The sequence below is a fragment of the Brassica napus genome, chromosome C1 (genome assembly GCF_020379485.1).
Source record: "Brassica napus cultivar Da-Ae chromosome C1, Da-Ae, whole genome shotgun sequence".
In the NCBI taxonomy this organism is placed as follows: Eukaryota; Viridiplantae; Streptophyta; class Magnoliopsida; order Brassicales; family Brassicaceae; genus Brassica; species Brassica napus.
In genome coordinates this window covers 7,902,301-7,919,815 of record NC_063444.1, presented here as the reverse complement: position 1 = coordinate 7,919,815, position 17,515 = coordinate 7,902,301, and the positions used below count along the sequence as shown (strand labels likewise).

The 17,515-nt window shown below is 35.3% G+C and overlaps 2 protein-coding genes across 3 annotated transcripts; one reads left to right on the top strand and one right to left on the bottom strand.

Annotated features, from left to right (window-relative positions):
* The first annotated feature begins 1,833 nt into the window (after positions 1-1,833).
* On the top strand, positions 1,834-7,871 carry LOC106423232 (protein ENHANCED DISEASE RESISTANCE 2). Its single transcript, XM_048745507.1, has 22 exons — positions 1,834-2,238; positions 2,498-2,572; positions 3,121-3,174; positions 3,273-3,338; positions 3,452-3,555; positions 4,064-4,131; positions 4,211-4,327; positions 4,540-4,580; positions 4,688-4,788; positions 5,071-5,166; positions 5,339-5,403; positions 5,495-5,566; positions 5,657-5,812; positions 5,901-6,127; positions 6,212-6,251; positions 6,340-6,488; positions 6,582-6,683; positions 6,801-6,845; positions 6,944-7,084; positions 7,176-7,271; positions 7,352-7,453; positions 7,554-7,871. Exons 1-22 carry the CDS (start codon positions 2,101-2,103, stop codon positions 7,653-7,655), a joined length of 2,157 nt encoding a protein of 718 aa, XP_048601464.1. The 5' UTR covers positions 1,834-2,100; the 3' UTR covers positions 7,656-7,871.
* Positions 7,872-8,279: 408 nt separating this feature from the next.
* Positions 8,280-14,399, bottom strand: LOC106423266 (DNA (cytosine-5)-methyltransferase CMT2). 2 transcript variants are annotated; one of them, XM_013864050.3, is made up of 23 exons: positions 14,063-14,399; positions 13,951-13,976; positions 12,902-13,865; positions 12,668-12,702; positions 12,461-12,560; positions 12,150-12,254; positions 11,947-12,066; positions 11,755-11,845; positions 11,489-11,670; positions 11,316-11,381; positions 10,986-11,234; positions 10,762-10,820; positions 10,619-10,685; positions 10,169-10,498; positions 10,020-10,088; positions 9,841-9,927; positions 9,670-9,757; positions 9,448-9,566; positions 9,276-9,380; positions 9,086-9,129; positions 8,944-9,013; positions 8,756-8,859; positions 8,280-8,648 (listed from the first exon to the last, which is right to left on the bottom strand). In XM_013864050.3, exons 1-23 carry the CDS (start codon positions 14,327-14,329, stop codon positions 8,483-8,485), a joined length of 3,513 nt encoding a protein of 1,170 aa, XP_013719504.1. In that variant the 5' UTR covers positions 14,330-14,399; the 3' UTR covers positions 8,280-8,482. The 2 variants fall into 2 exon arrangements, with proteins under 2 accessions (XP_013719504.1, XP_022550318.1); XM_022694597.2 differs by having other exon boundaries at positions 12,013-12,066.
* Between the last annotated feature and the right edge of the window lie 3,116 nt (positions 14,400-17,515).

Sequence of the window (17,515 nt, the reverse complement as noted above, 5' to 3'; positions counted from 1 at the left end):
ATATATATTTTTTAAAGTAAGAAGCATTTTTGATTTTGTATTAGATATATTAATTAAATATTACTAATTTATTTATTTGTATTATATTTTGAACATGCTCAATTCGGAATCGAAAAAATTATTAATTTAACGTATTTATTAATTTATAGAGTTTTTACTGTAGTTAAAAAGATAATTACATACTATATGATAAATAGGATAATTACATAATATATGATAATATATAGTATATGTAACTTAATCTATACTATTATATTATTGATAGTAATAATATATATATAATAGTATACCATATAAGTTCCAAACACGAGAATATATATAACTTAATTAGGGGTTTTTCCCGCAGATGCAAACTTAACTTTTTCTACAAAATATTAGATATATGTTATAAGTTTAAAGACCACACTCATAAGTTGTTTTTGGTTTTGTTAATCACTTAATTTTGTTCAACTCTTTTTATCAGATTTTGCTTCATCTTCATCTTCTTAAAATATGAGAACATAACCATATACAAAAATTACACGCAAATAAATAAAATATAGAGGTAAACCTTTTTTAAAATTTCAAAAAACACAAAATCAAAATAAAAGTAAAACATAAATAAAAATATATAATAAAAAGCTAAAAAATTAATTGGAATAATGATATTTTGTGGCATGCTTATTTTACTATTTTATATACTTTAAAATTTTGTAAAAGAAAATAGGTACTAAGATATAATTATTTTAAAAACAATCAGTGATACATGCATACATGATCGTTATAATGGTTTTTGATTTTAGTAAAAATTTACGAAAATCATGAAATCTCTTTCTATTATATTTCAGTGCGTGAAAAAATCATTAATTTATTATACTATATGAATGTATTGCATCCAACCAATTAAACTAATGTATACTAATAAAATATTTTATCATTGGTTTAATTTCTTCTTTTTGAGTAGTCATTAAGGATAAACATGAATATATTATTTTAAACACGTTTTTATTTTATTTGTGGTTAATTGATTGATTATTATAGTTATATAGAATTATATATTAATAAATCTAATTATTCATTAAGGGTAGTATCGATATTAACCGCTCTAACTTTTAACGTGAGAGCTTTGTTGCAAAAACTTACTTCGCAGATAATAGTATAGATTATCTGATATTTTTATCTAAAAACCCTTTTTGATATTTAACCCGAAAACCCTAAACTATCTGGCTATTTATGATACTATGATTTCAGAAAACTTTCAACTTGGTTAAATCTCCTGATGGGATTCATCTTCATATGCTTGCTCCTCTTCAATATCTCATAGAATCTATCATTGCATCTTATTAAACCAATAACCAAAATCATGGATTTATTTCATTTCAGTCTAATCTTCAATCATGTACTACATATTTGGTCACTGCATAACCGATCTGAAGATTATTAGTTAACATTTGAACTTACTTTTTGAGTTTTGACATAAGAACATTTCGCTGATAAATAAACTTTTGGAATGTTTTCAAGAACTAGTTGTCTTAATTACCACTCTAATCTCAGCCAATGATTGTAGTTCAAGTGTATTGTGATGGTTCACACGTAATCTAATATGCTAATACGTCGTCGTGTTCTTCTTATCTGCCTAACACACAATAAGCCTGCCGTCAGCGACCTCGAGAATGGACTTGCTTCGTCAGCTAATGACGACAAACTCAAAATGGGCGTTAGGAAGTGATTAGGCCTGACTTTAAATTAAATAAATAAAACAAATCAATTAAATTAGCAGTATTAATTATGTTTTGTTAATTTGTTCAACAAACTATAATAACTTACGTCTTTGGCGTGACTAGTTTTTATTTCAATTAATTTTGTTAAATATACATATCTCTTTCTCTCTTCTGTGATTATATTCCTCAAGAAGAATATCTATTTTCTATTTTCGTCAAAGTTGAATCCTTTATAGTCGTGTTGAAATTTTAGAAGGTGTGTGAGCTCATAGATCTCCGCTACGGCTGCGGAATCTGCGGAACCGAACAGATTCCAGCGCCGATGAACACAATCAGGTCATCTAGAGTTAGTTCCGATCTTTAAAAAAGGTTCGATCTTTTTTTGGGGGGGGGTGGAGCAATGTCAAAGGTAGTGTACGAAGGGTGGATGGTGAGGTATGGAAGGAGGAAGATCGGGAGATCGTATATTCACATGAGGTATTTCGTTTTGGAGCCTCGTCTCTTGGCCTATTACAAGAAGAAGCCTCAGGACTATCAGGTCTAAACCCATTCTCTTTCTTCAAAGTCTTTTGCTTTTCTTTTTTTCTTTTAGTTTGATTGTTTTTTGAGTAGGTCTCTGCAAGTTTGAAACTTTCCCCTTTGGGTTTCGAGATAGTAGACTGAACTGTAAGGCGGTGTTATGCTAAAGGAAACAAAAAGTCTCAGACTTTTCTGTTTTGGCACTCTCTCTCTCTCTCTCTTATATGATGACATATGAGTTTCGTGGGTTTAGTGATGTTTTGGACTTGTGAATATAGGTTCCTATCAAGACCATGTTAATTGATGGCAACTGCAGAGTTGAAGATCGAGGCTTGAAGACCCATCATGGACATGTCAGTCTTATTTTTACTCTTATGTTGTTGTTACTCGAAGCGCTTTTAGATGTGTGTGTGATGTTTGCCATGTTACTTTGTTTTGGAATTGCAACAATTATTATCTTCTCTTCCCTGCCAATATTTGAACTTTCAGTCATGGTGTAAGAGAGGTGTTGACTAGGAGAATAAATACTCTCTTGGTAGAGATATATATTTCAGTTGTCAGGAATATCTATGTGAACTGAGTAACTGAGTTGAATACTTCAGTCAACTTAGATATGGTTAACGAATGTGCTCCAACTCTCTTACGAACCAAAACTAAGCATGTTACATTGTTTATGTGTATATTATATAAAATTCTTTGGTTTAACGTATAAAACTAGAGAGATCATCTTAAGGTTGTGAAAAGGTAGCTTTCTTCTCTCCGCTGGAGAAAGACATTTCATAATATTTGTTGTGAATCAGTTGATTGTTTTCGTTTGTCAACTTAATCTGCATTTTTCATAACCTTGTCTGTGCTATTCCCTTATACCTTTTCTTTTGTGCTTGCCAACTTTATTCTGCAGATGGTTTACGTGCTGTCTGTCTATAACAAGAAAGAAAAGCACCATAGAATAACGGTACTTTCTCTTTACTTCCAGAAAAACTATATTTACTTTGTTACTTGGCAATTTCTTGCGTCTTCTTTGGTTAATATGGTGTAGTATATTCTTGCTAGATGGCAGCGTTCAACATCCAGGAAGCACTAATGTGGAAGGAGAAAATTGAGTCTGTTATAGACCAGGTTTGTCATCTGCCTGCCAGCTCCTAGATTACGATATCAATTATTCAGTATTTACTGTCTAAACTTGAGTGTATTGGTGCTTTATCTGATTTACCTCATTGTGTTTTGCGCAGCATCAAGAGTCCCAGGTTCCAAATGGTCAGCAATATGTTTCATTTGAATATAAGTCTGGAATGGATAGTGGAAGGACTGCTTCATCTTCAGATCATGAAAGCCAGTAAGTGCCCATCTCATATGCTTTCTCCATCTCTGCTGGCAGGTTGATCCAATTTGCAAACAACTCACTGATTGAGGAGAAACATAGGATTTCACTGATTTAATCATAAGTTCTTTTTATGGAATAATGCTCTGATCACTCTCTTCGCTTATAAACTTTACTTGCTTGATTGATGACCATCCATATTTATCCAAATAAGAATAAGTGGTTTGTGGTGATCATGATTGTAGAATAAAACTTCAAAAAGTGTTATCCTGTTTAATAACAAAATTAGGAAGTCAACTATGAATCCTAGTTTGAGTATTAACTTCTCTCCAAATCGGCTGCCTTGGTTTTGAGTCATTGTAAGTATGTTACAAATGCTGGAAGATGCTTATAAAATGTTGAATGCTGGGATGTGAACAATTTCGTTTCGGATATCACACCTTTAGATGTTTGGCTCTGTTGTATTGTTTTTTTTTTTTACTTTAACATGCATATAACAGTAAATATTTGCAATTTTCTTCAGGTTTAGTGCACCAGAGGGTGAAGATGGCTCTCGGCGAAGTTTAATGAGACGGACAACTATTGGAAATGGTTCTTTCCATATATTCATGAGCCAATCTGGTCAACTGCAATCTTGGTTGTAATCTAATCACGTCAAGAAAATGTGCAGGTCCTCCAGAATCTGTACTTGACTGGACTAAGGAGTTTGATGCAGAGTTGGCGAACCAGAATTCTGATAATCAAGCTTTCTCGAGAAAGCACTGGCGTCTACTTCAGTGCCAAAATGGTTAGTGGTTTTACAGGGTAGAACATGCTGCCATTTCTGCAATGCAACATAATTTACTAATTTCCAATTCTAAATCACAATATATATGTGGAACTTGCACAACCTAGTACTCTTTTTAGTTAACTGCTATAGGAACTGGAAGATTGCTTTCATAGAAAGAGCTAGGATTTGGTCTTAATCTTCTTTGTTTTTGTTTTCTATACATTTGACAGGTCTTCGGATTTTTGAAGAGCTTCTTGAAGTTGATTACCTTGTATGGAAATTTCTAATACCTTATCAATTTTATGGACTGATTGCCGTATGATTTATATAATAGCTTTATCTAGACAAGAGCCGTCATTTACAGTGCTACATGTGCAGCCAAGAAGCTGCAGCAGGGCAATGAAAGCTGTTGGCGTAGTGGAGGCAACATGTGAGGAAGTATTCGAACTTGTGATGAGCATGGATGGCACTCGTTATGAGTAGGTGTTTCTCTACCTTCTGTTTTTCCATTTAGTCTGCGCGGTGTTCATTTTTCTTCATTTCGTTTCAGTTAGGCATTATTATATGGAAATCTCTTAAAACTTTCTTTGCAGTGCATTGTATTACTAGTGTTGGATCTATATGCTTCTGTTTCTTTGTAAAATAATGTCTTCTGCCCATGAATGTCTATCTATAGTATGCATCCAGAAGTATTTTGTTCTGGTGTTCTGGTCTGTATCTCAAGTTATTTATGTTCCTATTTTTTTTCCTGTGTGATGCAGGTGGGACTGCAGCTTTCAGTATGGTAGCTTAGTGGAAGAGGTGGATGGTCATACAGCAGTGCTCTATCATAGACTTTTACTCGACTGGTTTCCAATGTAAGTGATTTTGATTCCAACTGATTAGATCTCATATGCTCCAATAACTCCAGGGGAACAATTCAGGATTATAGTTATTGTTAGCATTTGTGATCTTTCTGTTTCTGGTCAGAATATTACTTTACTAGTTTGAGAAGCTTACTTTTATGCTAATTGATTCAAATGGCTCCAGGGTTGTGTGGCCTCGTGACCTATGTTATGTCCGCTATTGGCGACGTAATGATGATGGGAGTTATGGTACCTTCCTTTCCCCCTTTACTCATGCTATAATCTGTAAATATTGTTTTACATTAGCTTGTTGGTTATTTATCTCGCTCTTTCTGTGAAGTTGTGCTGTTCCGTTCTAGGGAGCATGATAATTGTGGTCCACAACCTGGATGTGTCCGTGCTCATCTCGAGAGTAAGCTTAGCAAACTCAAAGAATGTCTGAACGCTTAATATGATCGTGGATCTACTACTATCTAACCCGTCCTACTTTTGTTAAACTTAGGTGGAGGATATAATATTGCCCCGCTAAAGCCCCGAAATGGGAGGCCTAGAACACAGGTGCAACACCTAATACAAATTGATCTAAAAGGGTGGGGTGCAGGCTATCTTCCAGCATTTCAACAACATTGTCTTCTTCAAATGCTGAACAGTGTTGCTGGTAAGCTCTTTCATGCTTTCTTTCAAAAGAAATCCACTGGCTAATTTATTAGCATCCGTTGTAATACATTGTCTCGTGCTCATGGCAGGTTTGCGGGAATGGTTTTCACAGACAGATGAGAGAGGTGTTCATACCAGGATCCCTGTTATGGTTAATATGGCATCTTCCTCCTTGAGCTTGAGTAAGAGCGGAAGGTCTGTGCACCAGTCTGCATTTTCTGTTGATCAAACAAACTCTGCCAACAGAAACTCCGTGCTCCTGGATGAAGACTCAGATGATGATGATGAGTTTCAGATCGCTGAATCAGAACAAGAGGTTTAAATACTGAGCATTTAGGTTTTTTTTTCTAATATTAAGCATCATCTGGAATTGAATAGTTATTCTTGTGTACTGTTTCAGCCTGAAACAAGTAAAACAGAGACTGATGTCAAGAAAACAGGTGAGCACCCTATCATTAAGTTTAAGCTTCCTACTTCGAGCTCATTAGGCTTATCTAATACCTCCGATGGTTTCTTATGCGGTTTCAGAAGAAGAACCTGCTCACAACATTGATCTATCATGCTTTTCGGGTAATCTAAAGCGAAATGAAAATGAAAATGCTCGTAACTGCTGGAGGACTTCTGACGGGAGCAACTTCAAAGTTCGTAGCAAGAGTTTCTGTGACGATAAAAGAAAGGTCAGTAAACCTTTTGTCTTGCTAATTGCTGAATGGTTGGGTTCTTACATTCCGGCTAACTTCTGTTCCTGTCCGTTTAATGCTGTACTGAAGATTCCTGCTGGGAAGCATCTTATGGATCTGGTTGCTGTCGACTGGTTCAAAGACAGTAAAAGAATAGATCATGTGGCTAGGCGTAAAGGCTGCGCAGCACAAGTAAGAATATTCAAATACTTCCTATGTTATTTATACTCTTGCTTGTGGATTCATCTTTATCGCTTAGAAAGAAATCTCCATGAAAGATTATTGAGTCTTTCGATAAACAATGTTCAGGTTGCTGCAGAGAAAGGTCTATTCTCGATGGTGGTTAATGTTCAAGTAAGTTTGGCCCCAAACTATTATTAAGATTCTAAACGTAATGCACAAACCACAAAGTCATATTTATACACGTTTAAAACTGTTTTTTTCAATAATAGGTTCCGGGGTCAACACACTACAGTATGGTGTTTTATTTCGTGACGAAAGAACTTGTACCTGGGTCCCTGTTGCAACGTTTTGTTGATGGTGACGATGAATTTCGAAATAGCCGGCTAAAGCTTATACCTCAAGTTCCTAAGGTATGTTTTATCTCTCTTTGTTTGTGTGATTACTACTGCAAGTATATATTCACATTATTTTTTTCCATATTATAACCGAAATCTATAACAGGGGTCATGGATAGTACGGCAAAGCGTGGGAAGCACCCCATGTCTCCTCGGGAAAGCAGTGGACTGCAACTACATTCGTGGCCCGACATACTTAGAAGTGAGTGAACATGCATTGAATATGAAAGCTCTCTCTGTAAACATTAATAACACAATGATTGTATCGTGTTCATTTGTTAGATCGACGTGGATATTGGTTCATCAACTGTTGCAAATGGAGTTCTGGGTCTCGTCATTGGTGTAATCACATCGTTGGTTGTCGAAATGGCTTTCCTTGTACAGGTAGGTAACAAACGGACACATAATATCATATGTTTTTTTTTGCTCAAGTAGTTGGGGTTACTGTTATAATGTATAAAACAAATATGGTTCGGTTTTGCAGGCAAATACACCGGAGGAGTTGCCGGAAAGGCTCATCGGTGCGGTTCGGGTTTCGCATATAGAGCTCTCTTCGGCTATAGTTCCGAATCTGGAGTCAGATTAATAAAATAGTGTATTGACTCCTTAACAACCACTTCAGAAAAAATTACCATCAAACTTTCATATATTTTCTGTCACATAAAAGTGTTTGGTTGCTCTTTGAAATGGTCAATTCTTTATCACGTCTTCTTTTCTTTTCCCATCTTTGTTTCGATACATCTTTTTTTTTATTTTTGTAATATCAATTCATAGTGAAAAAAAATAGTTTATTACATATCTCGTTACAATGTGCAACTTCTATTTTGCTTGGTAATCGACCCATTCATTGGCATAGAGTAGCCAAGTTTACAATGGCATTGAAGGGACAATGATTACATGCCTCTAGGCTTTATAAGGATTTGGTACATACCAATTTGGTATTACCAAAGGAGTTGTTAGAAGACTAATAAGCCATAGAAGCTGTAAGATAAAGAGATCCCACGGGTTTTCCTTTTAACCAAAGCATTCAAAGCCAAGGCATTTGTTATCCTTGGTTTTTAATTGTTGTAATTTTTTTCCTATTAGTCATTGGCCCTTGTCATTAGCGCTAGGTTCACGCCTTTATGAGCTCAAATCATTTTAAAGTCTCTTTTTGAATAAAAATAAGCATAGTGGGTTTACTTCAAGCTTACACTAAACACATGTAAAATGAAAGAAATTTTTTTAAAAAAATTAAACATGGTTTTATCAGCCATAACTAATCAACAAAATTTGTAGTTTGATGAGAAAAATTGATAAGAGTTTGAGCTCAGAACGTCTTCGTTTAGCTCAACCCTCGTGTAGAGAAATAAATGGTAAAAGGTACAACATTTCTGCTGCTATTGACTTTCCAAGTCGTACAACTACATAATTTTAGTGAGGAATGGATTCTTGAAGCTGAAGGTAACTTGAATGAGAAAACTTCTGGGGAAGTTTTATCATATTCTCGTCACCGGCTAGACCACGGAAAGTCATACCTAGAGAATAGCCCAAAGCACGAGAAACCGAGACCGCCACTGCATTTCCAATCTGACAGTACCTGTACAAAACCAAAAGCAGTGAGTGAGATTCGCTAAGGAATCTGTCACACTATTATCTCTGCTATTTTTTTTTAGACTTTTTTACAAAAGAAAACAAGTAAAGTACCTTTGTTTAACGGTTCCACAGAACTGGAAGTAATCAGGGAAACCTTGAAGCCGTGCGGCTTCTCTTATGGTTAGTATTCGATCTTGCTCTGGATGCAAAAACGCCTGTAAATAGCGAAAACTGAATGTTAAAGAACATAAAAGATGGGTTTCAAGTGAGATCTACATGGGTGGTGAGTTTAAGGATACCTGATTGCTGCAGCTGGGGACTGTCAGAACGGTTGGAACTGTTTCGTCCCACCAAAGACGCGCAAACGGTCTGCCATACCAGAAATCCAGAGAGACTTAGAAACACATAGGAATGCTCAACAAATTGTTTCAAGAAAATTACCTTTTAGATTTCCCTTGCTGAAAAGTAAAGACATATTCTGGTACCTAAAGAGGGCCACACGTCAGCTGATTTTATATACATATATTCGTTTCTAAAATTTCTACAAGTGTTCAATCAGCAGACTTAACAAGTAGCATGTCAATAGCTACATTTTTTGATATGGTTCTACTTATATAAGAGGAGTCTTTACCAAACGTTTTCCTGATGGCAGAAGGACAGGTTCCATTGATGGATCACGGCAGACTGTATTGTCGTTTCTGACGATTAACCCTGGAAGATCCCTGAAATTAGCTCCCTGCAAAATTATCTACGGTGAGAATGTTGCTCTGCCGGAATACTGGTTAGTAGAAAGAAGTGACTACCTTCTTCTTTGGGATTTGACAAACTCGGTTATAATCATCTTCAGACAAAAGGGACGGCCTGTGATCATACAGTTGCATCGTCCTTTTTGTACAGTTATCAGTCGCAGAGCCAGTCATATCTGACAAAGCAAAACGCTAACGCCTGAGTAACTTATGGAATATGCGAGTGAGTAGTCATTTCTGAGACTCTTAATTCTAAAATTCCAGACAGGTCCAACTTACCGTGTTTGGTTGATCTAATGTATCTCTGGAAATCTGTCTCTGGGAGACTTTCATAGGACATTCTTTCCCGGGTTTCGTTGTTTGACACCTAGAGTTGTGAAATGAAAGAAAATTAGAAATCTATGGGATTAACCCTGAACTGCACATGGATCTAATGGATATGAAACTTACATGAGGAAGATCTGATATCGCATCTTTTAGAACAAGAGCTGTTTCAACATCTCTGGGCTGACCTTCACTGTAAGCAACTACATTCCTCTGAAACATGAAAGCCAAGATGGGTTGAGTTGGGAGAACGCCAGGGCTCAGGCAAAGAGTACGAAGTAATCACCAGTTTACAGTAATGTTACCTCGAACTCGAGAGGAAACCCATATCTGACAATAACATCATGGGTTGGAAGCGGAAACGGAGGCAGTTTCTGGAATATAATACCAAATTATTTTTAACGTGGAAACAGTCAGGAGGAGGAAGTTAAAAGTAGGCATATAATAAACTCACCATGTTTGGATCAGCTCCCCACATGAAAACTCGGGAACGAAATTGGGAAAGACCATAGCAACCAGCTGTTATGATACCTAGCCTCGCTTGGTATCTCATGTCCACAAGACGGCTCAAAGCGTACCTCCCAAGAGAACCTTTGTCCAAACGCAGAATATCAACAACGTTTTCCATCAACACGAATTTGGGTTTCAGATACTCAACTATGTCCATGAAAACTACAATTTGCTGATTCCTTTCATCAGTCAACGGAGAATCAACATCCCTGAAGCGGTTATAGCCACTAATTCCTTGACATGGAGGTCCACCACATATCACGCCAACACCGCCCTGGATTAACATTCATTTACAAAATTTTCTGATTTCAGTGAAATAAGATGTTGATGGTACTACACTCATACAATTTTCAAAGATCAAACATTCAATTTAGATGAAAGGAAACGATCTTACAGGAAGTGGCAAGATATTCTTCTTGAATCCACTTGTTACAAACTCCCGGATGGCATCTTGACAATTGCTAAAATTTCAAACAATATTAATTAGATCGGGATAAACAACAGAGACCCTTTTTAGCATTAATTTAAATCATATACCTCAATTCCTTTGCTGGCTCCCAAGTATCTTCGTTGCTGCTATATCCTTTCCAGTGCACCTGATAAAATAGTCATGAGCATAAATTCTATGTCGCAAGAGAGCAAAGACATGAAGAATATCTATCTTGCAAGTTGTAGAAGGTGAAAAGAACATTCTTAAACCCGTAAAGACTAAAGAGTAAAGTCGATCAACAACAAAATTGTGACATGTCCTCTTGCCATACCTTAAACTTTAGGCCACGTTCTCCTGTCTTGTCAGGATCACCATAGCATATATCAACCAGCTTTTCAACTTCGTACTCCTCAGGTTCTGAATCATCTTCAGTAGAAGAGCTACTTTCAGTGGCTTCCTTTGTTGAATTTTCGGGGTTTAATGTATCAGTTGTATGACCATTGTTACGCACATAGCGCTTGCATAATTTACCCCACTCCTTCAAAAGTTGGAGGAAATCTCCAGCAGAGTCATTCCTAACCTGTAAACAAAGACAGCAATATCAGATTTGGCATCATTCTCCTTAAAATGATCTAGCAATTGGTACCAAAAGTATTCTGACCTGCGTCTGTGGATGGTTCAGTTTCAAGCTCTCACAGGCAGCCAAATTCTGGTCAATAGCCCATTTCTGAAAATGAAAAATTTAGAATTATGATATTAATGAAACTGAGTGCTAAAAGAGCAGTCCATCCTTAGTTAAAGAGAAAAATATTAATTACTTAAAGCAAGTAGTACCGTCACGACATCAACTCCAGAAATCTTGGCTCCAAGATTCAACCCAGTGGACATTCCACCACAACCACTGTAAAGATCAAGCACCAGAAGCTCTTTGCTAAAACTTTTATCTTCCAAAATAGATTCAGTGGATTCTGTAGGTGTCACGTCGGCGCAACACTCAAGCTTGTTTTCGGAAGTTTCTGAGACCAAAAAGAAGGAAGCAATGCTCAAGCTCCTGTGCCTAGGATTGTGTATATGTATTGCTTTACAGCAAGAGAACTTACGAGTTCTCAAGGTTTGAAATGTCGAAAACTCCACGCAATACTCCATATCAAAATAAAAGTCAGATTTTATAGAATTGGGCTTTAATCCTGCCTGCAAAGTCACGAAAGTATCAACTGCAGGTTGTAAAAACATTGGCAGATCTTGTAAGACTGAGAAATGCAGAAAGAAGGGAAAGAGCTTGCTCAGCATACCCTAGGTGATACTTGTAAAACAGTAACTTTAGAAATAAGACAATCTATTGGATTATCATTCATTACAGTAGAGTAGAAGAGACGCCTTCTCTCATGATCAGCAGCCTGCTTCTGCATTACCTACAAACATTAGACAAATGAGTAACAAGTTCTCGCGTCGCAAAGTATTAAACAAGAAGAAAGATAAGAAATTGTATACACACTGTATCCGTTGCTCTGTACAACCACTGAACTCGGAAGTAGCTTTCTCCATCTGTTGTCTTAAAAAGCTCTACTATCTTGCCGATAGGTGGCTCTTCTCCATCACCCTGTAAAATTAATGTAATGAATCGGGAACTATTATGGAGACGGAGGTTTGATTAGCTATATATCTCCATTTCACAAGTGCACAACATTCTAGAAAACCTAAGGCTCTTGAAGGGAAAAAGTAGCGTATCCAATTAAGAAACGAAAAGTAGCCCAAGGATACTGAAGCAAAGAATACAATAATCAATGATAGAGAAGCACGTTTTACCATTAGGCAGGCAAAGTCTCCGAGGCTGAACGTTTCATTGTCGACTTTTGCCTGCAAATAGTGGCATTCCACATTTGCAACAATCATGTCTTCGTCATCTCTTCAAAAGAATCGTTCAGGATTATTTAATGTAACGGTAGAACAAACGAAATATGAAGCAAAAATGTTTTAGGTAAACAGTGAGTTGATAAAACATCGACTACTTACTCTGACTGTTGGCCTCTCCTCTTAGATTTGTGCTCCTGAAAATAAATGGAACTCGCAATCAGACACGAGGCTGATATTTCGATAGTAAAAAGAAGGAACTGAGATTAAACAAAGGGAGCCTATCTTAAGGGACGGACAAAGACATCGGTTTTTCATGTACACACCATTAGACTATGTAAACTCTATTGCGAATGAAAACTAAAGTAGTGAAGTAGAGAGAAATTAACCAACTACCTTGAGGTCATATCTCCAGCGCCATCTCTCTTTAGCCTCCTCGCAAGGAATTGGCTCTCCAATGAAAAAGGAGGAACCATGTTCATGCTTTTCACGGACAGCAGTACGGGTCACTCGCGAACCCTTTCCCTTGGTTGATTTAATTGGACTATTTTGATCCAGTGGTGCTTGTCTCCAATTCCCCCCCGAGGAGAGGGTAGATCCACTTGCATCTTGAATCAAAGCATCTCCATTTGAGCTTTTCGTATACAAAAATTCAACCGAATCTTGTACGTCCTTGGCTGGCTGCGGCTCTTCATCGCCGTCAGAGAGATAGATCACAGTAGAATTTGCATGCATCTCCCCAGTTACTCCGTTATCAGCAGTAGCACCGCAGTCACTAGTTCTACTCTGACGTGACTCTTGTTCCACTAACGGAGTTGTCATCGGCAATCCATTACGCGTACCATTTTCACTAATTTTCAAAGAGCTGGTGTGAACACCACTCGCATTTGGGTCAGAAGATCTGTGTTTTCCTAACGACTTGACCCTACAACCATTTAGAGTTGACCCTAATAGCTCTTGCTTAGATGAAACAAGGCCATCACCTTCACATCTCTTTATAGTCTCACGGCAGTTACCATTCTCACTAACTTGCACCAGCTTCTCAGTCCCTCTCACCTGTTTTGCACCACATAATCCCAAACCATTTTCAACAGTTCCAGATAGCCTTAGAGATCTAATGGATGGGACAGGCTCCTCGTCTAGATTTTCTTCTCCCTCATTCTCAATCCCCTTAGTGAACCCTGCAGATCTCCTCGTCCGTTTATTGCTGCTGCTGAGACTCTGACTAGAACGCTTCATGTCATCACAGTCAACTTTCCTCTTAGCCGGAACTTGCGATCTACCTTCAGCATCGTCGTTCTTATCTTGGCACTCGGAAACGACTCCCATCTCCAAGCTCTTGGCAATCGCAGCTATGTCTCTGCATCAATTAACCAGTTTCACAAAGAGAATAGTTAGTTAGTTAGGTATTTAAAGAAATCAAGTCTTTGAAGCTTTTGACTTACTCGAATGACAATCCGCCAGAATCTTTCTGCATCAATCCATAAAAGAAAACAAACATCCATCAATGTCAAAGAACTATACGATCTAACTAACCTGCATTGCATTGCAACTAACCTTAACCGGAGCGCTACTAATCTTTCTCTTACTCGATCCAGACTTTCCGGTAATTCTCGGCGACTGAGCACCTTCTCCTCCGCCAATCTCTTTAGGCGAATTAGAATTGATCCTCGTGGATCTCCTGCTCGTGCTCATCTCTGCTTCGGCGGGATTGGGAAGAGAGAGGACGAGAGATAGGCGTTCGGGTTCGGATCTAGGAGAAGAGTGGAGGAGATCCAGTTGAGCTGTGGGGTCTTCTGACTCACACTTCGCCGGAGATAACATTTGGAGAAAAGGTTTTAAAAGAGAGAGAGAGAGAGAGATCCACAAAACGGCCAAGTGTGGGAAATGTACTGACATTTGGTAACAAATCACGTGACTTTTTGAATATGGTCACTTTTCTTACAGTGTTCTAAAATGCGCTACGCGCTCGTCCTACCACACAGATTAATCCGTATATGTGGACGTCTAAACAACCCCTAAACAAATATATGTTTCTATATAATAATATTTTTTACATTGAATATTAACGATTAAATCCGCGTTTAGACCGCATAACGGTCGTCTAAACTTTATTATGTTTGAACTACACAAACAATGTATAACATGAAAACGACACAGTTGATTAGCACCTAAACGCCGTATAAATGGACGCCTATACCGAGTATTTTTAGAATACTGATGAGCTTCTGTACCATATTTTAGAACACTGTTTTTCTTTTAATCTTTTTATGCTATATTCTTTATATTTCACTGCCACGTGTCACGCGATTTTTTTTTTCTTCGTTTCTCGACAAAATTTTGGCTGAAATTTAAAAGGTTATACAAACAATTGATGATTTATTCGTTACATGGTTCAAATATTTGAAAGTTATTTATTTGGTATTCATGCATGTGTCTAATTCGTCGTACTGAACACAAATATTAAACGATTGCAAACTTATTATACAGATGATACCAAATCGATATTAAAGTCTCCCATGCAGACCTTCTTAAATATGTCAATTCTGTTCAGAATTCAAAGAAAGTACTGAAAGGTTAAAGCATGGCATCGAATCAAGTAATTAACTTCCGTACGGTTCCTCGAGATCAAGCCGCTAACTCTGTCCCCTAGACCAATCATTAATGGTTGAAATAATTTGATATAAGAGAAAAAAATACTAATGTTTTACAGTATTTGTTTTTCTTAATTTTTGTACAAATCATTGAATAAGATGTCAAAAAAAAACATTAAAGAATAAGTTTTGTTAGAACTAGAGACACTGACATGTTTCTTAGATCGCCAAGTTTATGAATTGATTTAATTTATTTGTCATGATTTCTATGATTTTAGGTAATTTTGTTTATTTGTAATGTTTTAATTAAGTTTTAGTTGGGTTATTAATTTATAAATAGTTTTTAAGTGATTTAGCTTATTTGTCATGATTTCCATGATTTTAGGTAATTTTGTTTATTTGTCATGTTTAAGTTATGTTTAAACTGAGTCATTAATTTATAAATAGTTTTATTAATAGTTTTTAACCGAGCCAATAATTTATTAATTGAAATAATACAACTATAAAATATGTAATTAGATATATAATTATTTTGATTTTGCTTATTTGTCAAATTTTTATTAGGTTTTAGCTTAGTCATTAATTTATTATTAATTTTTAGTTGAGGTCATTAATTTATTAATTTAAATGATATAACTATACACTTTAATTTATGTTCCAAAAAAAAACTATATACTTTGTAACTAGATATATAATTATTTTTATTTTTGCCTATTTGTCATGTTCTCCATGATTTAAGTTAATTTTGCTAATTTGTCATGTTTTATTAGGTTTTAGCTATTTAATAATTTATTATTAGTTTTTAACTAAGTCATAATTTATTTATTTAAATAATACAACTATTTCAAGATTTGTAATCAGATACATATATTTTTTTTTAAAACTGTAACTTTAAAGAGTTATGATCAATTTTTATTATTCTATTTTAAAATCATATTTGTTACTGGATAATTTTAAATCATATTCATTACTAGACGTGGAACATAATCTATCTTTTAATATAGTTTGTAGCTTAATGATAGTATAGATAATGTGTAAGTGATATTTATCTTAGTCTAGGTCGTATTATAGTTATAGTAGTACGCAAATGCTAATACATAGAATTATGATGCCGACTTTATCTTAGTATCCATTTTAATAATCTATTATTATAATTTGCCGACTCTATGCTATGATTGTATATATTCTCATTATAAGTTTGATGGGCATGAAAAAATCAAAATTTGTTTCAATTGATGTTGGTTGATACCATCGTAAATATTAATTTATTTCATTATTGATTCACATTAATTATACGATTTGGTGTTAGTCAATTATTTTGAAATTTATTTTTGTAAAGAGTTAGAGACTCATGCTTCTATTGATAAATGTTCTTTTGGCGACTTGTCTTTTGGTAATTTTCTATCAAAGTTATGTTAAGGAGATTATTTTATTCTGCATAATTTCACTTTTGGTGATTAGACCATAAAATATAAAATGCTCCCTCTGCTTTTTAAGATAAATTTCTATAGAACAACCAAAATCATACTTTGTGATGATTTTTCAAAAGAGTTAAAAATAATTGTTTCATGGAATTTAAAGAAATATTGGGACGTCAATATCAAAAAGAATGTTTAGTCGGTGAATTTTCTATATCATATTTTTTTATTGATGTATTCAATTTATGATATGTTTGTTCACAAGTTCTTCTTTCTAATGTTTTGTGTTTTAGATATTATTGGCGAAGTCGTGAATGTTGAACCTTTAAAATATATAATTGCAATAGAAAAATGTTTAACTAAGTTAGAATTAATTACTATTCGTGATACAATGTAAATTTTATTCAAAGTTTAATTTAATATTGTTTTGTTTTTATGACATGACGCTTATTTAATTTTTTAATATTTAGTGATACATGTTTAACATGCACATTCTTGGTATGCAAACCACGTATCATATTTTTTTAAACCAATCCTGAAAATTAGAGTGATATGTATTATTGAGTTTTATTCAAGTTCTCTGCATAGTTCTATATGGCCAAGAACTGTACTACTAAATTAAAGATTTGTTCCATCATATTGAGTACGGTTACACTTAAGCCAAAAAATTTAAAACTAGATTCTTTAATATTAAAAAAAAACTTAGGATTCAATTTCCAGATAAAAGAATCATGTATAAACAATAAGAAAAATATTTCCACACAGTAAGCAATTGAGATTTGGTTAATAAAGACCGAAAACACACAAAAAAATATTTATATCTAACTAAAAACATTACCATAAAATAAATATAATAGTAAAAAAAATTAAGAATATATATTAGCTCGCACAAGGTGTGAGCCCACACCTAGTTTAAAATACTAACTAGTATTATGCCCGTACTGCGTACGGGAAAGAAAATGATTAATTTATCATGTAAAAGTAGTATGTTTTGTAGC